The 18,774-nt window shown below is 47.9% G+C and overlaps 1 protein-coding gene across 7 annotated transcripts in view; it reads left to right on the top strand.

The window, feature by feature from the left end:
- Nucleotides 1–18,774, top strand: part of HERPUD2 (HERPUD family member 2) — a 168,162-nt gene that overhangs the window by 6,710 nt on the left and 142,678 nt on the right. For 4 of the 7 annotated variants that reach the window (XM_029589485.1, XM_029589481.1, XM_029589480.1 and 1 more), the window contains exons 2-3: nt 2,251–2,469; nt 2,703–3,112. In XM_029589485.1, coding sequence (XP_029445345.1) covers nt 2,966–3,112 — 147 coding nt within the window. In that variant the 5' untranslated portion in view covers nt 2,251–2,469; nt 2,703–2,965. The remainder of the gene's footprint in view (nt 1–2,250; nt 2,470–2,702; nt 3,113–18,774) is intronic. The other 3 variants (XM_029589484.1, XM_029589483.1, XM_029589482.1) reach the window with 1 other exon arrangement.

The following is an 18,774-nucleotide window of genomic DNA, read 5'->3' as shown; positions in this document are numbered from 1 at the left end:
GTGAGAGAGTTCCTGTGCTGGAGGATTGGAATTGGGAGGCCCATGGGCATTGTGTTCAGATTGTAGCTGGTGGGCTGTTTTAATATAGCGTATGAAGTCTTGCTTTCTAGAGAGATGAGTGGGGTGAGAGCAGGATGGGTTTGATGCTGGTTTGAGAGCTGGTCGTGTAGTAGATTGGTTTAATAGTAGAGAGAGATTGGATGAGTGGCTGCTGGATGAAGAATTGGATGAGTGGCTGCTGGATGAAGAATTGGATGAGTGCTGGAGGCTGCAGTGAAGAATGCTAGATAAGGATACCAGTGATTGCTTGGGTTTTGTGTGCAATGTACTTGGTACTCTAATGACAAGGCTGTGGTGTGTCCATTTGCCTCTGGAGGTGTCTTCCTGACTTTATAGGATTCGTAGAGGGACCAAGAAGTAGTGATGTGAATAGTCCCTGGCTGGAAGGGAAACGGGTAACGGTCCTGGCTCTGGGACGCTCCTTAGGACACGCTCCTTAGGACACGCTCCTTAGGACACGCTCCTTAGGACACGCTCCTTAGGACACGCTCCTTAGGACACGCTCCTTAGGACACGCTCCTTAGGACACGCTCCTTAGGACACGCTCCTTAGGACACGCTCCTTAGGACACGCTCCTTAGGACACGCTCCTTAGGACACGCTCCTTAGGACACGCTCCTTAGGACACGCTCCTTAGGACACGCTCCTTAGGACACGCTCCTTAGGACACGCTCCTTAGGACACGCTCCTTAGGACACGCTCCTTAGGACACGCTCCTTAGGACACGCTCCTTAGGACACGCTCCTTAGGACACGCTCCTTAGGACACGCTCCTTAGGACACGCTCCTTAGGACACGCTCCTTAGGACACGCTCCTTAGGACACGCTCCTTAGGACACGCTCCTTCGGACGCGAGACGCCGGAGGTAGTCGCCGCAATTTAAAGTCCTGTTTGCCGCCCTCTGATTGGCCTAGTGCCTCTCAGGGGGCGCGGCTGACTCACTGTGTGCGCGCTGCTCTATAGTCAGTGCGGGTTCCTTTCGTCTTTTTTTTTATTTTTGTTTTTCTTTTTTCTCTCTGTTGCCTCCTCTGCACGGCTCGCGGTAGAAGCGAGCGGGCTCTAGCCCCGATTGGGCTTGGGGAGCCCCGACAGAGGAGGAGGATGTGCGAGGAGGACTGTGCTGGAGTCCGGCGGAGGTAAGAGGGCCGCCGGAGGGAGTCGCCACAATTTAAAGTCCTGTTTGCCGCCCTCTGATTGGCCTAGTGCCTCTCAGGGGGCGCGGCTGACTCACCGTGTGCGCGCTGCTCTATAGTCAGTGCGGGTTCCTTTCGTCTTTTTTTTATTTTTGTTTTTCTTTTTTCTATATGTAATGCATATAGGGTTTTTTATGTCTTTCTTTAGTGGTTAAAGATGATTTTCATTGATTCTAAATTAGCACAACTGATTGACTAAAAGTCTGTACATATTTACTGATTCAGATAGTTATAGATTAACCACTGACTACTTAGCATCAACGTTTTGAATTTCTTTAAGATAATTAGGAGTCAAGTTGTGTGTTCTCATTAGGCTGCTAAGCCAGCAATGGAAGCACTGTGTGGATTCTTTGTTGGTTAAGTAATCTCTGCTATTCAGGAACACAGTAGTCCAGGGGTGGCCAGCTCTGGTCCTCGAGAGCCACAAATGGGCCTGGTTTTCAAGATATCCATAATGAATTTTCATATGAGAGATGTGCATGTGCTGCTTCCATTGTATGCAAATCTATCTCATGCATATTCATTGTGGATATTCTGAAAACCAGGCCTGTTTGTGGCTCTTGAGGATCTAAATTGGGGGACCCCTGCAGTAGTCTCTCGGTTTGTCTGCAGGCTGGTCACAGAATGTGCAGAGAGGCAGCAACTTCTGTTTAGAAATCTCAACTCTTATGCTGGCAGGCTGCTCATGGCAATGGTGGGCTGCTGACAATCTCCCAGCTGTTTTGTCTACCCTAGATTATCTAGTAGCCAGATTGGCATAGTCTGTGCATAAGGATGAAGTCAAGGACCCCTTTTTCCAAGTCTGCATAGAGATGTTAAGTATGCTTAAAGATAAGAATTGGCCAATCAGTGTCTGAGCTCTTTTCTGTCAGGCAAGGTCAAAAGTTAGACGATGGTAATACTGGCAAAAGAAGTTTGCAATGTCTGCATTTCTCAGCCTCAAAACAGAGAGTGAATATCCATAATGCTTTGATGTCCTTTCTTCCATCTTTGGTTCAGACAGAACAGACTCCTTTACACATGGTCAGAGTTGTGGCCTGAATTGCACCTACAGGATAGAATGTTTTTTACACTGCAAGAAAAATACTACAGGTCAAATAGCTCCAGATTTTGGATACATTTGCTGTTTGGGATTTTTGCAGCATTGAAGCCACAGATCTCTTTAAAGAACAAAAATCGAGGACAGTATGAAACCTGAGGATCAGAACCATCAAACAGGTATGTTTTAAATATTGTAGTTGAGGGTGTAGGGAAACATTTAAAAAAATATTGTAATGTTAAAGATTTAACTTATTTTTTTTTGGAGGGGGAAGATATGCAAGATTGACACAGGGATTAAAACAAAAGTAAAATCACATGAGTTACTGTTGGGACTGGGAGCATATTTCACAATTATTTCATAATTTTGCAAGCCCATTCTTTTTATTCACTGCTGGTTTTATTTTCTGCAGGCTGGCTCAAGGCTTACAAGGTGTCAAGCGGTTGCTGAGGGGTTTAGAACGCCCACCTACTTCAACTCCACGAGCTTTCTGGAAGGCTTATTTTTGTTCCTTTTTCATAATGGATGAGGTTTTGCTGTCTGATCTTCAAAATGAATGAATGAGTGATCACTTTTTTTGTTTTTGTAAACTGCATCGGATACTGCTACAAGCAACCATTTTTGGAATAATAGATTCTTTTATCCTTCCTGTTAAGACTTTTTTTTTAGAGCACCATGGACCAAAATGTCACGCATAGTCCAGTAACTATTATCATTAAAGCACCTAATCAAAAATATGACGACCAAACAATCAACTGTTTCTTAGACTGGACGGTTGGAACACTAAAACATCACCTTTCCAAGGTGTATCCTAGTAAACCGGTAAGTTGTTTGTTTAATTTTTTGTTTTCTCCTTGCCTACCATGCATTCCTCATTTCTGCCTTTCACAATCCCACTCCATGCTAGTTTTTCCCACTAGCATATTTAAAAGAAAATCGTGTCACCCAGCTTTACTGCTTGAGCTATGTTTTCCTTTCTGCTTCTGCTGTTCTAATTACCTTTCTGGTTCCCCCCCGCCTCCTTTCCAGATATTTTCCCTGTCATTTTTGAGATCCTTTGTGCCTTTTGTAATGCCAATCTTTTTTTTTTTTTTTTGGAAGAGCAACTTTTTCTTTTCTTTTTGGAAGTCGTTCTCTCCTATTTACTTTGATAATATACAGGGCAATTTCAGAAGCCATTTACTCAACTAAAAGCATATGCAGGGATGAACAGTGCATGTAATTTAGATGAGTAAAAGTAGGCAGCCCCAGGATGTGTTTAGGTCAGGGAGGGAACTAACGCGCGTAGATTACATTTTAAATCTATAAATGGCATGACCAAGGGAATAAAGTACCTTCAGACAAGTAGGTGCAAATGTCTGCAAGGGTTTTTTTTCCCAAGGCAGTTTTCAAAGGGAATATATGTTCATAACTTTCTCTTTTGAAAATTTGTACAAAGTCCCTAGGTAAAAATACCTGCAAACATCTATGTGGGCAGTTTAAAAAAAAAAAAAAGTCATCAGATGGATATCTATGAAGTTTCATAGGGGTGGACTCAAGATCAATTATGAGGAAATATTTCTTCACAGAAATGAGGATTAATGCATGGAATGCCTTCCTGGTAAATGTAGTTAAAGTGAGAACTGTAATGAAATTCAGAAGGGCTTGGAAGAAACAGAAGATCCCAAGTGGTTAAAGGATAGAAATGAAGATGAGGGGTTACTGCTACTCAGTGCAGGTTACTACACTAAACAGAGTAAGAATAAGTAAAGCTTTCCGGGCAGATTGGATGAACCACTTGTCTTTTTCTGCCATTGTTTACTATGTCTTCTATATCAGTGCATTTCCTGATTTTTTTTTTTTTTTTTTTTTTTTCTTTAAAGTGAAGATTTATCCAAGCCACTGGGTTTCAGAAATGTCTTATTGTAAAACTATAATCTGTCAAACTGTTGGATGAACTGTTTGAAACATGTCAGTTTACAGATATGTCAGTACAAAATGAAAATGGCCCAAAAAAGTTCAAAGAAGAATTGGGACTTCCTATAACCCTTGTTATAGGGAGTCCCGGCATAAAGTTGCAAAGTAATGAAAATTCCTGGAAAAAAACAATCAAAATTGAAAAACAGACTTGTTTTACGTTTTGACAAGTTAGCTTTATAAATGCACATACACACAATTTTCCATATGAGAATTTATTCTACATAAGATAACGAGCTGCTGCAATGCAAAGAAGCTCTGTTAGCATTTAGTTAAATTTCATGCAAAATTGGGTTCTTGGAATTTTCGCCAAGTCTCCTGTGGTGTGTGTAGTATTTATTTATTTATTTTATTTTTGCAGTATAGCATTTTGTGCATAGCAAAATATCACACACTACTTTTATCTCACTTGCATGAGCAAAAAATTATGCAAAATATCTAATTTCTTAGCGTTTAGACAGGTAGATCCAGAACAAGTGGGTTCTTTGCAGCCTGATGCGGCCCTGGGTAAAGATGTGTCAGAAGGGGTGCCTGACTTTGGAGCTCCCTTAACTGGTTTGTCAGCGGAGGAAGGTAGTTGAGTGGGCACAGGACAGGTGCCTACTGGTTTTAGCATGGATCTTTCTGCCTTTTCTTGGGTGGAATTTTTTCAAGGATTGCAAGTCCTTTCTTCAGGTGCAGTCCTCAGCCCTGACCAATCTTGTCAGGTCGGAGGCACAGGTGGTGACCTCCAGCACGCTTGGTGCTGTGGTTAAGCATCTAAGTACACCTAGATCGGCAGCTGGTTTTCCTGATAGGGACCCGGATGGCATAGATTAAACTGATCCTTACTCCCTGGAGGATGGGCAAATTCTTTGGGGATTGGAACCATATAGGTTAAAGTTGTGGTTCTTTCATAGAGATGAGTTACTGGCTCTAATTTCCCTGACCATTGAAGATGCTGAGAGTCCCTGGGTCTGAATCCATGTCTGAGCCAAAGAAATATCGCATTTTGATTTCTTTTCACGTAGATAAGCAGCTGAATTAGCCAAGCTGTCTGGGACGTCCTCCTGTCCTGTAGGTGGCGGAGCTCTCAAAGTAAAGTTCTAGTCTTGCTACAGTGTGTGCCTGCTTGGCACCTCCCCTGTGCAGAGTCTCCTCAATCTGTTTTTTTTCCGCGAGCCTGACAGCACGCGGAGCTCTCGGTCTCCTCAAGCTTTTTTTTTAAGAGAAAAGTTTGATTTCTAAAGTTTTTCTGAAGGTCCAACCCCTTCTCAGTAGTTAGGCTTAACTACTTCTCAAAGAATTTCATCGCATTCACTTCAAAATGCCTCGTCTGAGCTTCATATTTTGTGATTGTGGTAAAATCATGTCTGTCACTGACAGACACGTTTCATGCTACATATGTCTGGGGCCCCAGCATGATCAAAGTACTTGTGCTGACTGCGGACGGATGTCCCCCAGAGCACGACGTCAAAGGAGAGCAAAAATAGAAGAATTGAGAAGACAGACGGTAGGATCTTATACCCTCTCAGAGGAGTCGGCAAAATCCTCTCTGGGGCCGCAGCATGTGCCCAAGGAGTCGGTGCGGCCATGAGCAACTTCGCTGGACCATGCTGCGTCGATTGCGCCGTCAAAAAAGTTATCCTCTGGAGCCGGCGACTCTCCCAGGGCGTCAAACCTACTAAGTGCGTCGACCAGCATCGGCGCAGCCTCGATGCTCTGCATCCGACGCACCCGGCGCAGCTAAAATGAGCCGGGCTCGAAGCATAGCCATTATACCTCAACACGTTTTGAAACCAACTCATCACAAAAGGCAAACAGACCTGACTCGATCGACTCATAAGGCTCCAAAACCTCCCAAGAGGAGGTTTTGGAGCCTTCCAAAACCTTTGGAGCGTCTCCAATTCATAACTTCCCTCCTCCCCTCTCACCCCCCCCCTTCCTTTCCACCTCCTATCCACCCCCTTTCCACTTTACTTAACACTCTCCCATCTCCCCTGCTTCCCGTAAAGTGAACTTATCAGGACTGCATATTGTATATTGTACATAAGAACATTTCTCCCAAACACGTGTATATATGCCTCCTACAAATGTTGATATCCTTCCTATTTATCAGAATTTCTTTGCCCCCCCCCTTTTAGATAACCTCAATCATGTATCCCACTTAGTTAATTATTTCTTGTATAATCTACTCTGTTATTTGTATGTTTTTACTGTTCCTCATATAATTATGCGATAATTGTAAAGCCTGTTGCTCAGTTCTGTTCTCTGTAAACCGACGAGATGTTCCCAACGTTCGTCGGTATATAAAAGATATTAAATAAATAAGAGAAGACGGGAACCTTCTCCACTATTCATAGTGGATGATGACACAAGATCCTCTCCACTGGGCCCCTCTTCACCGTCATTGCCCTCTTCACCTTTTCGTTGCCGAAAAGACCTCACAGGTCTTTAGAAGATATACACACACAGTCCGGCTGAACATCCTCTACTGGCCCCTGTGGACACACCACTAGCTAGACCTATGCCGCAGGTTCTAGCGTTTCAAGCAATGTCCCAAATTTCTATGATTTTGGCAACATTTTTATCTTCCATGGCTGATTCAGAACAACCTGCTGGCCTTCCACCATCAGAGAGACCTCAGTCGCCCGCAGATAGCCCTGCTCCGGGTACTGAACCTACTCCTCCTTTTCCACTACATCCAGCTACCTCACCAATAACATTCTCTCCGGGCTCTTCTACGGGATACCCATCTGACCAGCCAGAGCTGATTTCACCACCTGAGGACTTAACATACTCAAAGTTCCTAGAAAAAGTGGGGGGAACACTTAACATAGAAAGAAGGAAGCTACCAGACCCTAGGGTGGATGTCCTAGGACTCCTTAAAGCTTTTTTGAAACACATCTGAGCCAATAGCTTTACCTTCCCATGAGGTACTTGACACCCTCATGAAGAGAGCCTGGGAAACACCTCTCACAGGACTGGCTACCTCCAGGAAATCTGAGCTAAAATACAGGATGCGCAAATCGTCCTACTATTCTCATCTGCAACTACCACATACATCAGTGGTCGTGGAGTCCACGATGCAGAAAGCGCACAAATCACAACTTCATTCTACTACACCTCCAGGTCATGACAACAAATATCTTGACTATTTTGGGAAAAAGGCTTTTCAGTCAGGCATGCTAAATGCCAAAATACAGCAGCATCAGTTTGCTATTACACAGTATCTGTTTGAATGTCTGAAAACTCTAAAGCTAAAGCTCCAAGACACAGCACCTGATAAACAGCTGCTGGAGGAATTCCATAATATGGAGGAGGGACTGCGCCACCTCATATGCACAGTGTATGAAGGCTTCGAGACCTTGTCAAAGGCTACAGCTAATGCTATTGCCGCAAGATGAATGGCATGACTTAGATCAAGTACCATATGGGAAGATGTACAGGAGAAACTGGTCAATCTTCCATGTCTACTTGATAACTTGTTCGGAGATCACTTCAAAGACACAGTTGCTCAATTAAGAGCAAAAACTTGCAGTTCAATCTCTGACCACTCCAACTCCCTTCTCATATTACAGGGGATATTACCCCTCTTTTATAGAAGGCCGCAATATCAACGATGCCTCTTTAGGCCATATCCTCCGTCTAGGCCTTCCTATTACTCTCCACGCCATTCCACCTCACAAAGCTAAACACCACATCAACGGCAAAGAACTCCTCTGCAGACAAAGACCCCTCAGGATCAGGCCCAACATAAAACTTCCCAGAGTTTTTAGACTAATCAGAGACCACCGCTACCTCTCTTAGTCGGCGGCAGATTGACTCAATTCTTCTCTGCATGGACATCAATAACAACCGACCGCTGAGTATTAAGCATTATAAAAGAGGGTTATGCCTTAATTTTCCAAACCCTTCAGAGTCTGCCACACTTAGTTACCAAAAGAGATCAAAACAGGCATTCCCAGCCCTTACGCCTAGAGATCAACAACCTCCTGCGGCAACAATGTATCCAGGAATTCCCTGTTTCTCATCACCACACAGGTTTCTATTCACCATACTTCCTCATTCCAAAGAAATCAGGAGGATTCCATCCTATACTTGATCTCAGGTCACTCAACAAGCATCTGAAAACAGAGAAATTCAAAATGACTTCTCTCAAGTCTATTCTACCCTTCATCCAACCCGGGGACTGGATGTGTTCCATCAATCTCAAGGATGCATATTCCCACATACCGATGCACAAAGCCTCCTGGAGGTACCTTTCCTTCACGGCAATGAATTGACATTTCAAATACAAGGTTCTTCCGTTTGGCCTCTCATCGGCTGCCAGAAATTTTCACTAAATGCCTAGCGGTAGCGGGGGCTCATCTACGTGGCCAGTGTATCCAAATATTTCCCTACCTGGACGACTGGCTTCTGGTAGCATCCAGCCCTTCCATTGTACAGAAAAATCACATGATGACAATCCAATGTCTAGATTCATTGGGACTTCTCATCAACTATGAAAAATCAAATCTGCATCCAACACAGGTGTTACAATTCATAGGGGCTACCATAGATTCCATAAACGACAAAGCTTTTCTTACCGAGCAAAGAGTAGCAGCCCTAACAGCTCTCTCAGACCATATCTCATGCATCCAAGATGCCGGCCCGTCAGATACTAACTATACTCAGACAAATGGCGGCGTCTGTCTATGTAGTCCCACCCATTAGGCTACACATGAGACGTTTACAGTGGGGCTTAAAAGCCCAATGGAAATAATTCTCCAACCCACTTCTCCACTCCTGTTTCAGTGATGAGCAGCATGAAGCAAGATTTGAGATGGTGGCTGAACTCAGTAGCCCTCACCACAGGAGCTCCACTACGACCTTCGGTGCATCAGATCATACTCACTACAAATGCCTTCCCAAAGGGCTGGGGAGCCCATCTCACCTGCCTTCAAACTCAAGGCCTCTGGAATGCCTGGAAAAACGGCAACAAATAAACCTTTCCTGGTGTGTAGCCAGATGGACTCAGAACAAATGGGTATAAGTATGCTCGTGCTAGCAGTTGGAGACGGATCTGACGTCAGCACGGGTATATATACCCCCACAGGAAGCGTAGCAACTTAGTAATTTCCGTCTCCAAAGCAGTTTGGAGTGCCTACACGCTGGTTCTGCGTGCTTTCCAAGACTACTTTAATTTTTCTCTTTTTTTTTTTTTTCTCATTCTAGATTCTACTTCTCTTCTCTACAAACGATTATCGAGCCCCGCACTCCTTCGGGGACGTTTCTGGCACGCCCCCGAGTTGAGCTTCCCGGGGCGCTTACCGTGGCCCCCCCGGTGGGAAAGTCCTCGGTCCGGCCGAACCGCGGTAGGGACACAGCCTCCCGGGGGAGACTCGGGTGTGGCTCTGAGGCCCTCGGTCCCGGCGTGGACGAGGTAGCGGGTGCAGTTCCTCCAATCGCGGCGGTGAAAGGTACCGGCCCTTTCCCCCGCAGCCGGAGACCGCCTGTGTTCCAGCCTAGAAGCGCCGAAGATCGGGTAAGGCGTACATCTATTCGCCCAGGTCTCCGAAGTCTCGAGGATTGGCGGCGTGGCATGCCGTGGAGGACGCCATTTTGTGGCCCTGTTCAGGTATTCCGCGCCCGTAATGGGCGCGGCTTTCTTCCTCCTTGTGCGTATGTTGCATTGTGTTTGTACATGCATATTGGCTGCCACTGTGAGTATATTGCTAGCCGCATATCGCTGAAAGCATCTTGACTGCTATAGCGCATATATTGCTCACTGCTTAGTGCTGTCAGACTGCTGAAAGCCTATTAAAGGCCATTGAGCGCATGTTGCTAACTGCTTAGTGCTGTGAGCCTATTGATTGCCATTGAGCGTATATTACTACCGGCTTAACTGCAGTAAGCCTATTGAAGGCCATTGAGCGTATATTGCTGACCGCTTATTGCTGACCACCTCTTGCATGCCATTGCGCGTCGATTGCTAACTGCTTATTATTGAAAGCCTATTGCATGCCATTGAGTGTATATTGCTAACTGCTTATTGCTGACCGCGTCTTGCATGCCATTGCGCATCTGTTGCTGCCCCCCTGTCACGGCGCCTCTCTTGCAGTCCATTGAGAGGGTATGGCTGACCGCATTTTCCTGGGGGCACATTGCAGGCAGTTTAGCGTGTATTGCTCACCGCATATCACTGTGTGCATATTGAATGCCATTAAGCGTGTATTGCTCACTGCATAGTCCTGTGTGCATATTGAATGCCCTTCGGCGTCTGTTGCTAACCACATATTGCTGTATGCATATTGAATGCCCTTCGGCGTCTATTGCTAGCCGCATATTACTGTGTGCATATTGAATGCCCTTTAGCGTGTTTGCTACCCGCATATTATTGTGTACATGTTGCATGCCCTTACCTGTGTATTGCTAAACACAGATTATTGTGTGCCCATTGAATGCCCTGCAGCGTATATTGCTCAACGCATGTTATTGTGTACATATTGAATGCCCTTAACCGTGTATTGCTATCTGCCTATTGTGGTGTGCCTTTTCAATGCCCGTAAGTGTGTTTTCCTACCCACCTATTACTGTGCACATACGGTTGGCCATTCAGCGTGGCTTGTTCCCCGCTGCGGGCTGTGAGCTTCTGGAGTGCCCTTACGCATGTCGTCATGCATGTTCTTTGGAGCATCTTGGGGGTCCTTGGGCATGAGTCATTACCCGCTTGTAGCGGAGTGTCTCTTGCATGCCAGGGGCCGTGTATTGCGGACTGCATATTACTGACTGTGTCTTCTTGAAAGGCTGATGGCCGCCTATTTCTGTGCACAAATTGTGCGCCTATTATCGTCGCATATTATTTTCTTCTTAGGCGCCTGTTCTATTCAGCGCTTCTTGCTACAGCACGGTATTATTCTGGTGCCCCGGTGGTGTTCAGCGCCTATTGCTGTCGCATATTCTGGCCATTTGGCGTTTTGTTGTATTCAGCGCCTAGGGCTTCTGCATTCTATTATTCTTATGCGCCTGTTGTATTGCGCGCCTCTTGTTCCCGCATGGTATTATTGTGCGCTGGTTGTGTTCCGCGCTGTAGGCTTATTGTAGGCTTATTGTGTGCCTGTTGTATTCAGCGCTTGCGGCTCCTGCATTATATGCTTCTTGTGCGCCTGTTTTCAGTGCTTGCTGCTACCACTTAGTATGCTTATTCTGCGCTGGTTGGGTTCAGCGCCTATGGCTGCCGCCTATCGTTCGGATTGGGCGCCTGTTCTATTACGCCTATAGCGCATATGTTCAAGGCGTTAGCACGCAGCACGTCTTCAGCGGCGGCGCCACAGGCTTCCGGTTTTGCAGCCTTTGGCCTCTGCCCTGCATGCCGGCTTGGCACCACGTGCGGGGCCAACCAGATTCCCTATGGGCCCCTGGATGGATTTCTACCTGGGTACAGTTGCAACGGCTTTCCTTCCTGGTCCTGGGGTGCCTGCGGTCCCTGGGGTTCCTGCGGTGGCTGTGACGGCGGCTGCTGCTGCGGTAGTGGCTCCTGCGGTTCCTGTTCTTGGACACACACGCCCTTCTTGTGAGCGGAACCTCCTGCCGTTTGGACACTTCGGGTGGCTCCGGACTCCCAGCGGAGGGGGCTCCTCCCCCATGGAGTGGGTCATATAGATTCATGTGGCAGTTCTTCCTAGGGAACCTCTCTCCGACCTGGTGTAGGTGCCCGGGTCCGGATAGCAGGTAAGGGGATTCCTCCTCCGTAGCGGCCAGGCGGCAGCTCTAGCTTCGCCCGTTCCTTGGGAGGCTGTGGCCATAGGGGGCGGTTCTCCCTCTTCTACCCCGGATGGGTTGTGGTCCCGCCGGTCCAGGGGTCCCTGCCATTGTCCGGCGGGAATATCCTTTGGACTGGCATCAGGTCCCATGCACGAAGCAGCAGCCTTGGCAGCTGCCTTACTGAGCCTCCGCTTCTTGTACACCATCTTCCCAGTGCCTGCCTGGGAATCGACTTCGGGGCTGTCTTTCCTTCCCTTCCTGGTACCTGAGAACTGGGGGCGCTTTTTCGGCCAGGGTTGGCCTTCATCTCAGTCTCCTGTCCATGGGATGGTTGACTCTTCGGCTGCGTATCCAGTTTCTGATTGACGCCAGTCGGACCATAGTCTGGGATCATCTGCGGGCTCTGGATCTCATGGCACCCACCCTGGCAGTGGTGTCTTGGGCGCGGGCCCATATGAGCCCTCTACAGCGTTCCCTGCTCTCTTGCTGGAGCCCCCGCCGACGGGACGCTTCCACGTACCTTCCTCTGCCAGCCGGAGTTTGGGTCCGGTTGCGGTGGTGGTTGCAGTCCGGCCACCTGAGCATGGGGTCACAGATGTCCTCGTCCACAGGGACCTTGCTCACCACGGATGCCAGCCTGAGCGGCTGGGGTGCACATTGCGAAGAACTCACCGCGCAAGGGCGATGGAACAGGGAGGAGTCCTCGTGGACCATCAATCGCCTGGAGGCCCGGGCAGCCCGCTTGGCATGTCTTCGCTTCGCTCACAGACTGAAGCACAGAGCTGTCAGAGTGATGTCAGACAACGCCACCACGGTGGCCTACATCAACCGTCAGGGCGGAACCAGAAGCAGACAGGTATCTCTGGAGATCGCCCCACTGATGATTTGGGCGGAGGCACCTCTTCTGGCCATCTCCGCCGTCCACATCGCAGGAATGGACTTCCTCAGCAGAAAGAGTCTACATCCGGGAGAGTGGCAGCTGTCACCCACAGCCTTCCAGATGATTATGGTTCACTGGGGGATCCCGGACATGGATTTATTGGCGGACAAGTCCAATGCACAAGTACCCAGATACTTCTGTCGCAGGCGCGACCCGTTCTCGCACGGAATCGACGCCCTGGTCCAGCCGTGGCCGCCACGGACTCGGTTATACGCTTTTCCTCCGTGGCCGCTGCTGGGCGCCATCATCCACAAAATTCAGCGACACCGGGGCCTAGTTCTTCTAGTGGCGCCAGACTGGCCAAGAAGACCCTGGTACACGGACGTGAGGAGCCTACTGGCAGGGGAGCCTCTTCCCCTGCCTCCTCTCCGGGACCTTCTACGTCAAGGTCCCATCCTCCGCGAGGATCCTGCTCAAATTCTCTCTTACGGTCTGGCCATTGAGAGGGCTAGACTGAAGAAAAGAGGTTACTCGGAACCCGTGAGAGATACACTCCTCCGAGCTCGCAAGTTTTCCACAGCCCTCACCTACGTAAGGATCTGGAGAGTATTTGAAGCATGGTGCGACACTCATGGCACCAATCCACATGCGACCACAATCCCTATTGTGTTGGATTTCCTGCAAGATGGACTTCAGAAGGGTCTCTCCCTCAGCTCCATCAAGGTCCAGGTGGCTGGCGCTGTCTTGCTACAGTCCCAGGAGGGATGGCAAGACCATTACCAAGCACCCAGATGTCTCTCGCTTCCTGAAAGGAGCCAAGCATATTCGCCCGCCACTGAAGTGGCCTGTGCCCTTATGGAACCTCAACCTTGTTTTGGATTTCCTCGCGGGATCCACCTTCAGACCCCTTCGGGGCCTGTTTCTCCGTTCTCTAACTTTGAAGATGGTATTCTTGCTGGCTGTATGTTCCGCACGCCGCATCTCAGAGCTACAAGCACTGTCCTGCCATGATCCCTTTCTCAGAATCACTCCTGAGGCTATCCATCTTCGGGCGGTTCCCTCCTTTCTACCTAAAGTGGTTTCACAGTTTCATCTTAACCAAACCATATCCTTGCCTACCACGGTGGGTCTGAAGAAATCTGAAGCAGGACGTTTACTACGCCATCTCGACATTGGCAGATTGCTGCCCAGATGTCTGGAAGTGACACAAGAAGTACGAAAGACGGACCATCTGTTTGTCCTGCACAGCGGGAAAAGACAAGGGGAAGCGGTCTCTCGGCCCACCATCGCCCGCTGGATTAAAGAAGTTATCAGAGCAGCTTACGTGGAGGCCGGGAAGTCTCCGCTTCTGCAAGTTAAGGCTCATTCTACCAGAGCACAAGCGGCATCTTGGGCAGAATCCAGGATGCTGTCACCTGCAGAACTATGTAAAGCGGCGACATGGTCCTCCCTCCATACCTTCTCCAGGTTCTATCGTCTGGATGTCCAGGCCAGGGAGGACACAGCATTTGCGAGGGCGGTACTACATGGTCCTCAGGCAGCCTCCCGCCCAGGCTGGGAGTAAAGCTTTTGTACATCCCATTCGTTCTGAGTCCTTCTGGCTACACGCCAGGAAATGTTGAGATTACTTACCTGATAATCTCCTTTTCCTTAGTGTAGACAGATGGACTCAGCATCCCGCCCAGCTGCCTGTGTCCATGGGTTTCACCGATTTCAAGGTAAGCCATGTCATTTGCTTACAGAGGAGCGTACAATCTACCAGGTGTCAACGCCTTCCGGTTGTGAATGCTGGCAGTCTCCAGCTACTATCAATCGGTCAGGGGAATCCTGTTTCACTATTTCACTGAGCGTCAGTACACACATCCATAACAGCTTTTGCAAGGAAGATTACTAAGTTGCTACGCTTCCTGTGGGGGTATATATACCCATGCTGACGTCAGATCAGTCTCCAACTGCTAGCACGAGCATACTATACCCATTTGTTCTCAGTCCATCTGTCTACACTAAGGAAAAGGAGATTATCAGGTAAGTAATCTCAACATTTTAGAACTCTGGGCGATCAGGAACGCGCTTCAAGCCTTCCGTCCTTAGCTACACGGAAAAACAGTCGTCATACACACAGACAACAGAGTAGCGATCTTTTATATAAACAAACAAGGCGGGTCCGGTTCCTGGACACTCTGCAAGGAGCCAGTATCCATTTGGGGAATGGGCAACAGCCAATTCCATTATTCTTCAAGCAACATACTTACCGGGCATAGACAACACCAGAGTGGACCAACTCAGCAGGATCTTCATCCCCACGAATTGGAACTTCAACACAGTGTAGTACTAAGAATCTTCTGCTCCTGGAGGTGGCCGCAAGTAGACCTATTTGCCACAGAACACAACCGGAAAGTTCAAAAATTTTGTTCCATCTACCCCACCCTCGAATGGCTGACACAAGACTCATTCCTCATGGACTGGTCTCAAAACATGTACGCTTGCCTTCCTATACCACTGATCTCTTGCACAGTGCAGAAATGCATCAGGGACATAGTGAATCTCATTTTCATAGCTCCGGCGTGGCCCAGACAGCCATGGTATGCATACCTAATCCAACTATCGGTAGACACTCCAATACCACTGGGGAACAACCCTTGTCTACTCGCACAAGACGGAGGAATGCTTCTACATCTGCTCCACTCCACTCTGAACCTCACAGCGTGGAGGTTGAACGGCTGCTATTTCAAAACCTAAACCTCTCGCCCCAATTAGAAGATATCCTGCTTTCATCCAGAAAACCTTGGACCAGATAAAATTACAAAAGGAAGTGGTTAAACTATGCCTCATGGTGCTCAGACTCTGACATTAACCCATTCACCTGCCCAGTGGAGACACTACTATCTTATCTTCATATACTTTACAAAAAAGGCCTGGCGACAGCTTTCCTCGGAGTACACCTCAGCGCCAAAGCTGCCTTTCAAGTGCTACACAACGATGCACCAATTTCTACCCATCCCCCTCATCTCCAGATTCATGAAGGAAGTGTTACGATTATGCCCGCCGTATACAAACCACCTGTGCCGTGGGACTTGAACCTTGTCCTGGAGCAAGTAATGCTACCTCCTTTTGTACCACTGGACACCTGTCACTCCAGATACCTGGTGTGGAAAGTACTCTTTCTAATAGCACTAACTTCAGCTAGAAGAATCGGTGAGCTACAAGCTCTAGTTCACTACTCCCCATACCTGGTATTCTACCGCGATAAAGTAGTTCTATGCCCACATCCAACTTTCCTTCCAAAGGTAGTTTCACCTTTCCATCTAAATCAATCCATAACTCCTACCACCCTTCCACCCTCGTCGTTGTTTATAGTATGCACTCGCATACTATAAACAACGCACTGCCTCTGCTTCCAGACCTTCGCAGCTCTTCCTCTCCTTTAATCCGAATGCACCTGGCGTACTGGTGTCATAAGGGACTTTGTCATCCTGGGTCACAAATTGCATCCAATTTTGCTACCAGAAATGTTCGGAACAACTCTCATCCATGCCAAAAGCACACCAAGTAAGGGCAGTAGCAGCCTCTATTGCCCACCTACATTTGGACATTTGTAAAGCTGCGACTTGGTCATCACTTCATACCTTCACCACGCCTTACTGTTTGGACAGACTTGCTTCTTCAGATGCATCCATGGGCAAACAGATTTTACAAGCGGGCACCTTCTAAACTTTCCTGTCACGAGAGACTGTCCACGATCTACCTTTGCAACTTGAGCAAACATATAACAGAACAATAACAAAACAACTCAAGTTGCTAGCTGGGGACTCCCAGACAGCATGGCTAATTCAGCTGCTTATCTTCGTGAAAAGAGCAAGCTTGCTTACTGTAAACTGTGATTTCTGTAGATAGCAGATGAATTAGCCTTGCTGACCCTCCCGCCTCCCCAGACAGTCTTGCATACTATACTTGCTTTATCATGGACTGAGGAGACTTTGCACAGGGGAGGGGGAGGTGCCAAGCAGGCACACACTGAAGCAAGACTTAGAACTTTACTTTGAGAGCTCCGCCACCTACAGGACGGGAGGATATCCGAGACAGCATGGCTAATTCATCTGCTATCTACGGAAAACACTGTTTACAGTAAGCAAACTTGTTCTTTGTGCAAAGTCTTTTTAGTTTTTACCTGTTATGGAGGCCATTCAAGAATTAATTGATCTTGAGTGGGGTGCCCTGGAAGCAAATTTCAAAGGGGGATGAGTCTCGGAAGGGCTGTACCCCTTGGATCCAGTTGTGAGAGAGCAGTTAATGTTTTCTGAAAGTGGATGTGCTTGTGTGTCCCCTCACCAAGCAGACAGCTATCCTCATAGAGGGAGGAGCAGCCTTGAAGGGTTGAGGCATCTCTAAGCAAGCATTTGAAGCAATGACTTTGCAGATAGCTTCTTGTTGTTTCCTGGTGGCTCACTCCCATTTACTTCTCTGTCAGGAGGTCGATGAATCTGAATCTTGTGTGAGTTCCAGGGCAGTGATCGAGCCAGCAGCCACTTCTTTGATAGATGCAGGCTGCGATTTGGGATGCACTTCAGCCAGAGGAGTGACTTCAGTAATAGTGGGCAGGTGTCATTTATGGCTGAGAAATTGGTCTGCCGATGCAACCTCCAAGTCTAACCTTTTGAAGTTGCCCTTTAAAGGCTTACTCTTGTTTGGGAGTGAGTTGGAGAAAATGGCCAATAAGTGGGATGAGTTCCTGGTTCCTCTGTTACTGGAGGATAGGAAGCAGACTCCATGTTCCTTTAGCATAACAGGTTGTGCTAGGGGATCCAAACATTTTTGACCCTACAGGGGAGCAGCCTTTCGGTAGGTCTCAGTCCTTTCGTCCCAGACTGGGCGCAGGCATGGGTAATGGGAACCCCCCCCCCCCCAAATCTCCCAGTAAAGATGTGCCGACCCACCTCTGGGCACAGGTGATAGGGGATCACTTCTCTTTTATCAGAGCTGGGTCAAAATTGATTCAGACCAGTGGATCATAGAGATGAAATGTGATGGATATACGCTGGAGTCTTGCAGTGTTCCTTGATACGTGTTCATGGTGTCTCCCTTCCACTACCTGCAGAAGAAGCCGGCAGTGGAGTGTATGTTGTCAAGGCTTCTCAATTTGAGGGCTGTAGTTCCAGTGCCCACATCTCAAGAAAATACAGGCCGACGTTCTATTTATTTCATTGTTCCCAAGAAGGAGGAATCTTTCGTCCCATACTGGATCTCAAAGGGGTCAACAGTCATTTGTGGGTGATTCATGTTCACATGAAAGTCTTGCAGTCAGGGGGAGTTTCTGACGTCTTTGGTTTTGTCTGAGGCAAACCTGCATGTTCCCATCCAACTAGAGGACCAAGGTTTTTGGCTATTTGTGATTTTGGGGTGTCATCAGTTTCGAGTGCTGCCTTTTGGTCTGGCCACGGAATTCAGAATTTTTTCCAAGGTTATAGTGGTGGCGGCAGAGTTGAGAGAGGATGGGATTCTGGTACACCCATACTTGGACGACCGGCTGTTTTGAGCCAAGACTCTGGAAGAGAGCCGCCTGGTGTCACACAAGGTGATCTCCTTGTTGCAGGAGCTTGGTTGGGTGGTGAACCTGGCCAAGAGCAGTCTCAGCTATCTCGGTCGCTGGAATTTTTGTGTTCGGTTCGACACGAAGCAGGGCAGGTTTTCCTTTTTGTAAGGTTGTATTCAGAAGTTGATACAGGTGTATCCGAACACAATCTGTCTGACAGTGTGATCCTATCTACAAGTACTCTGATGGTGGTGACCCTGGAAGTGGTGCCATGGGCGAGAGCGCATATGTGTCCTTTTCAGCACTCCCTGCTGTCTCATTGGAGCCCATAGTCTTGGGACTATTTTGATTCTGCTTCACCTGCCGATGGAGATCTGCATTCACTTGCAGTGG

The sequence above is a fragment of the Rhinatrema bivittatum genome, chromosome 2 (genome assembly GCF_901001135.1).
Source record: "Rhinatrema bivittatum chromosome 2, aRhiBiv1.1, whole genome shotgun sequence".
In the NCBI taxonomy this organism is placed as follows: Eukaryota; Metazoa; Chordata; class Amphibia; order Gymnophiona; family Rhinatrematidae; genus Rhinatrema; species Rhinatrema bivittatum.
This window is presented reverse-complemented; position numbering and strand designations above follow the sequence as displayed.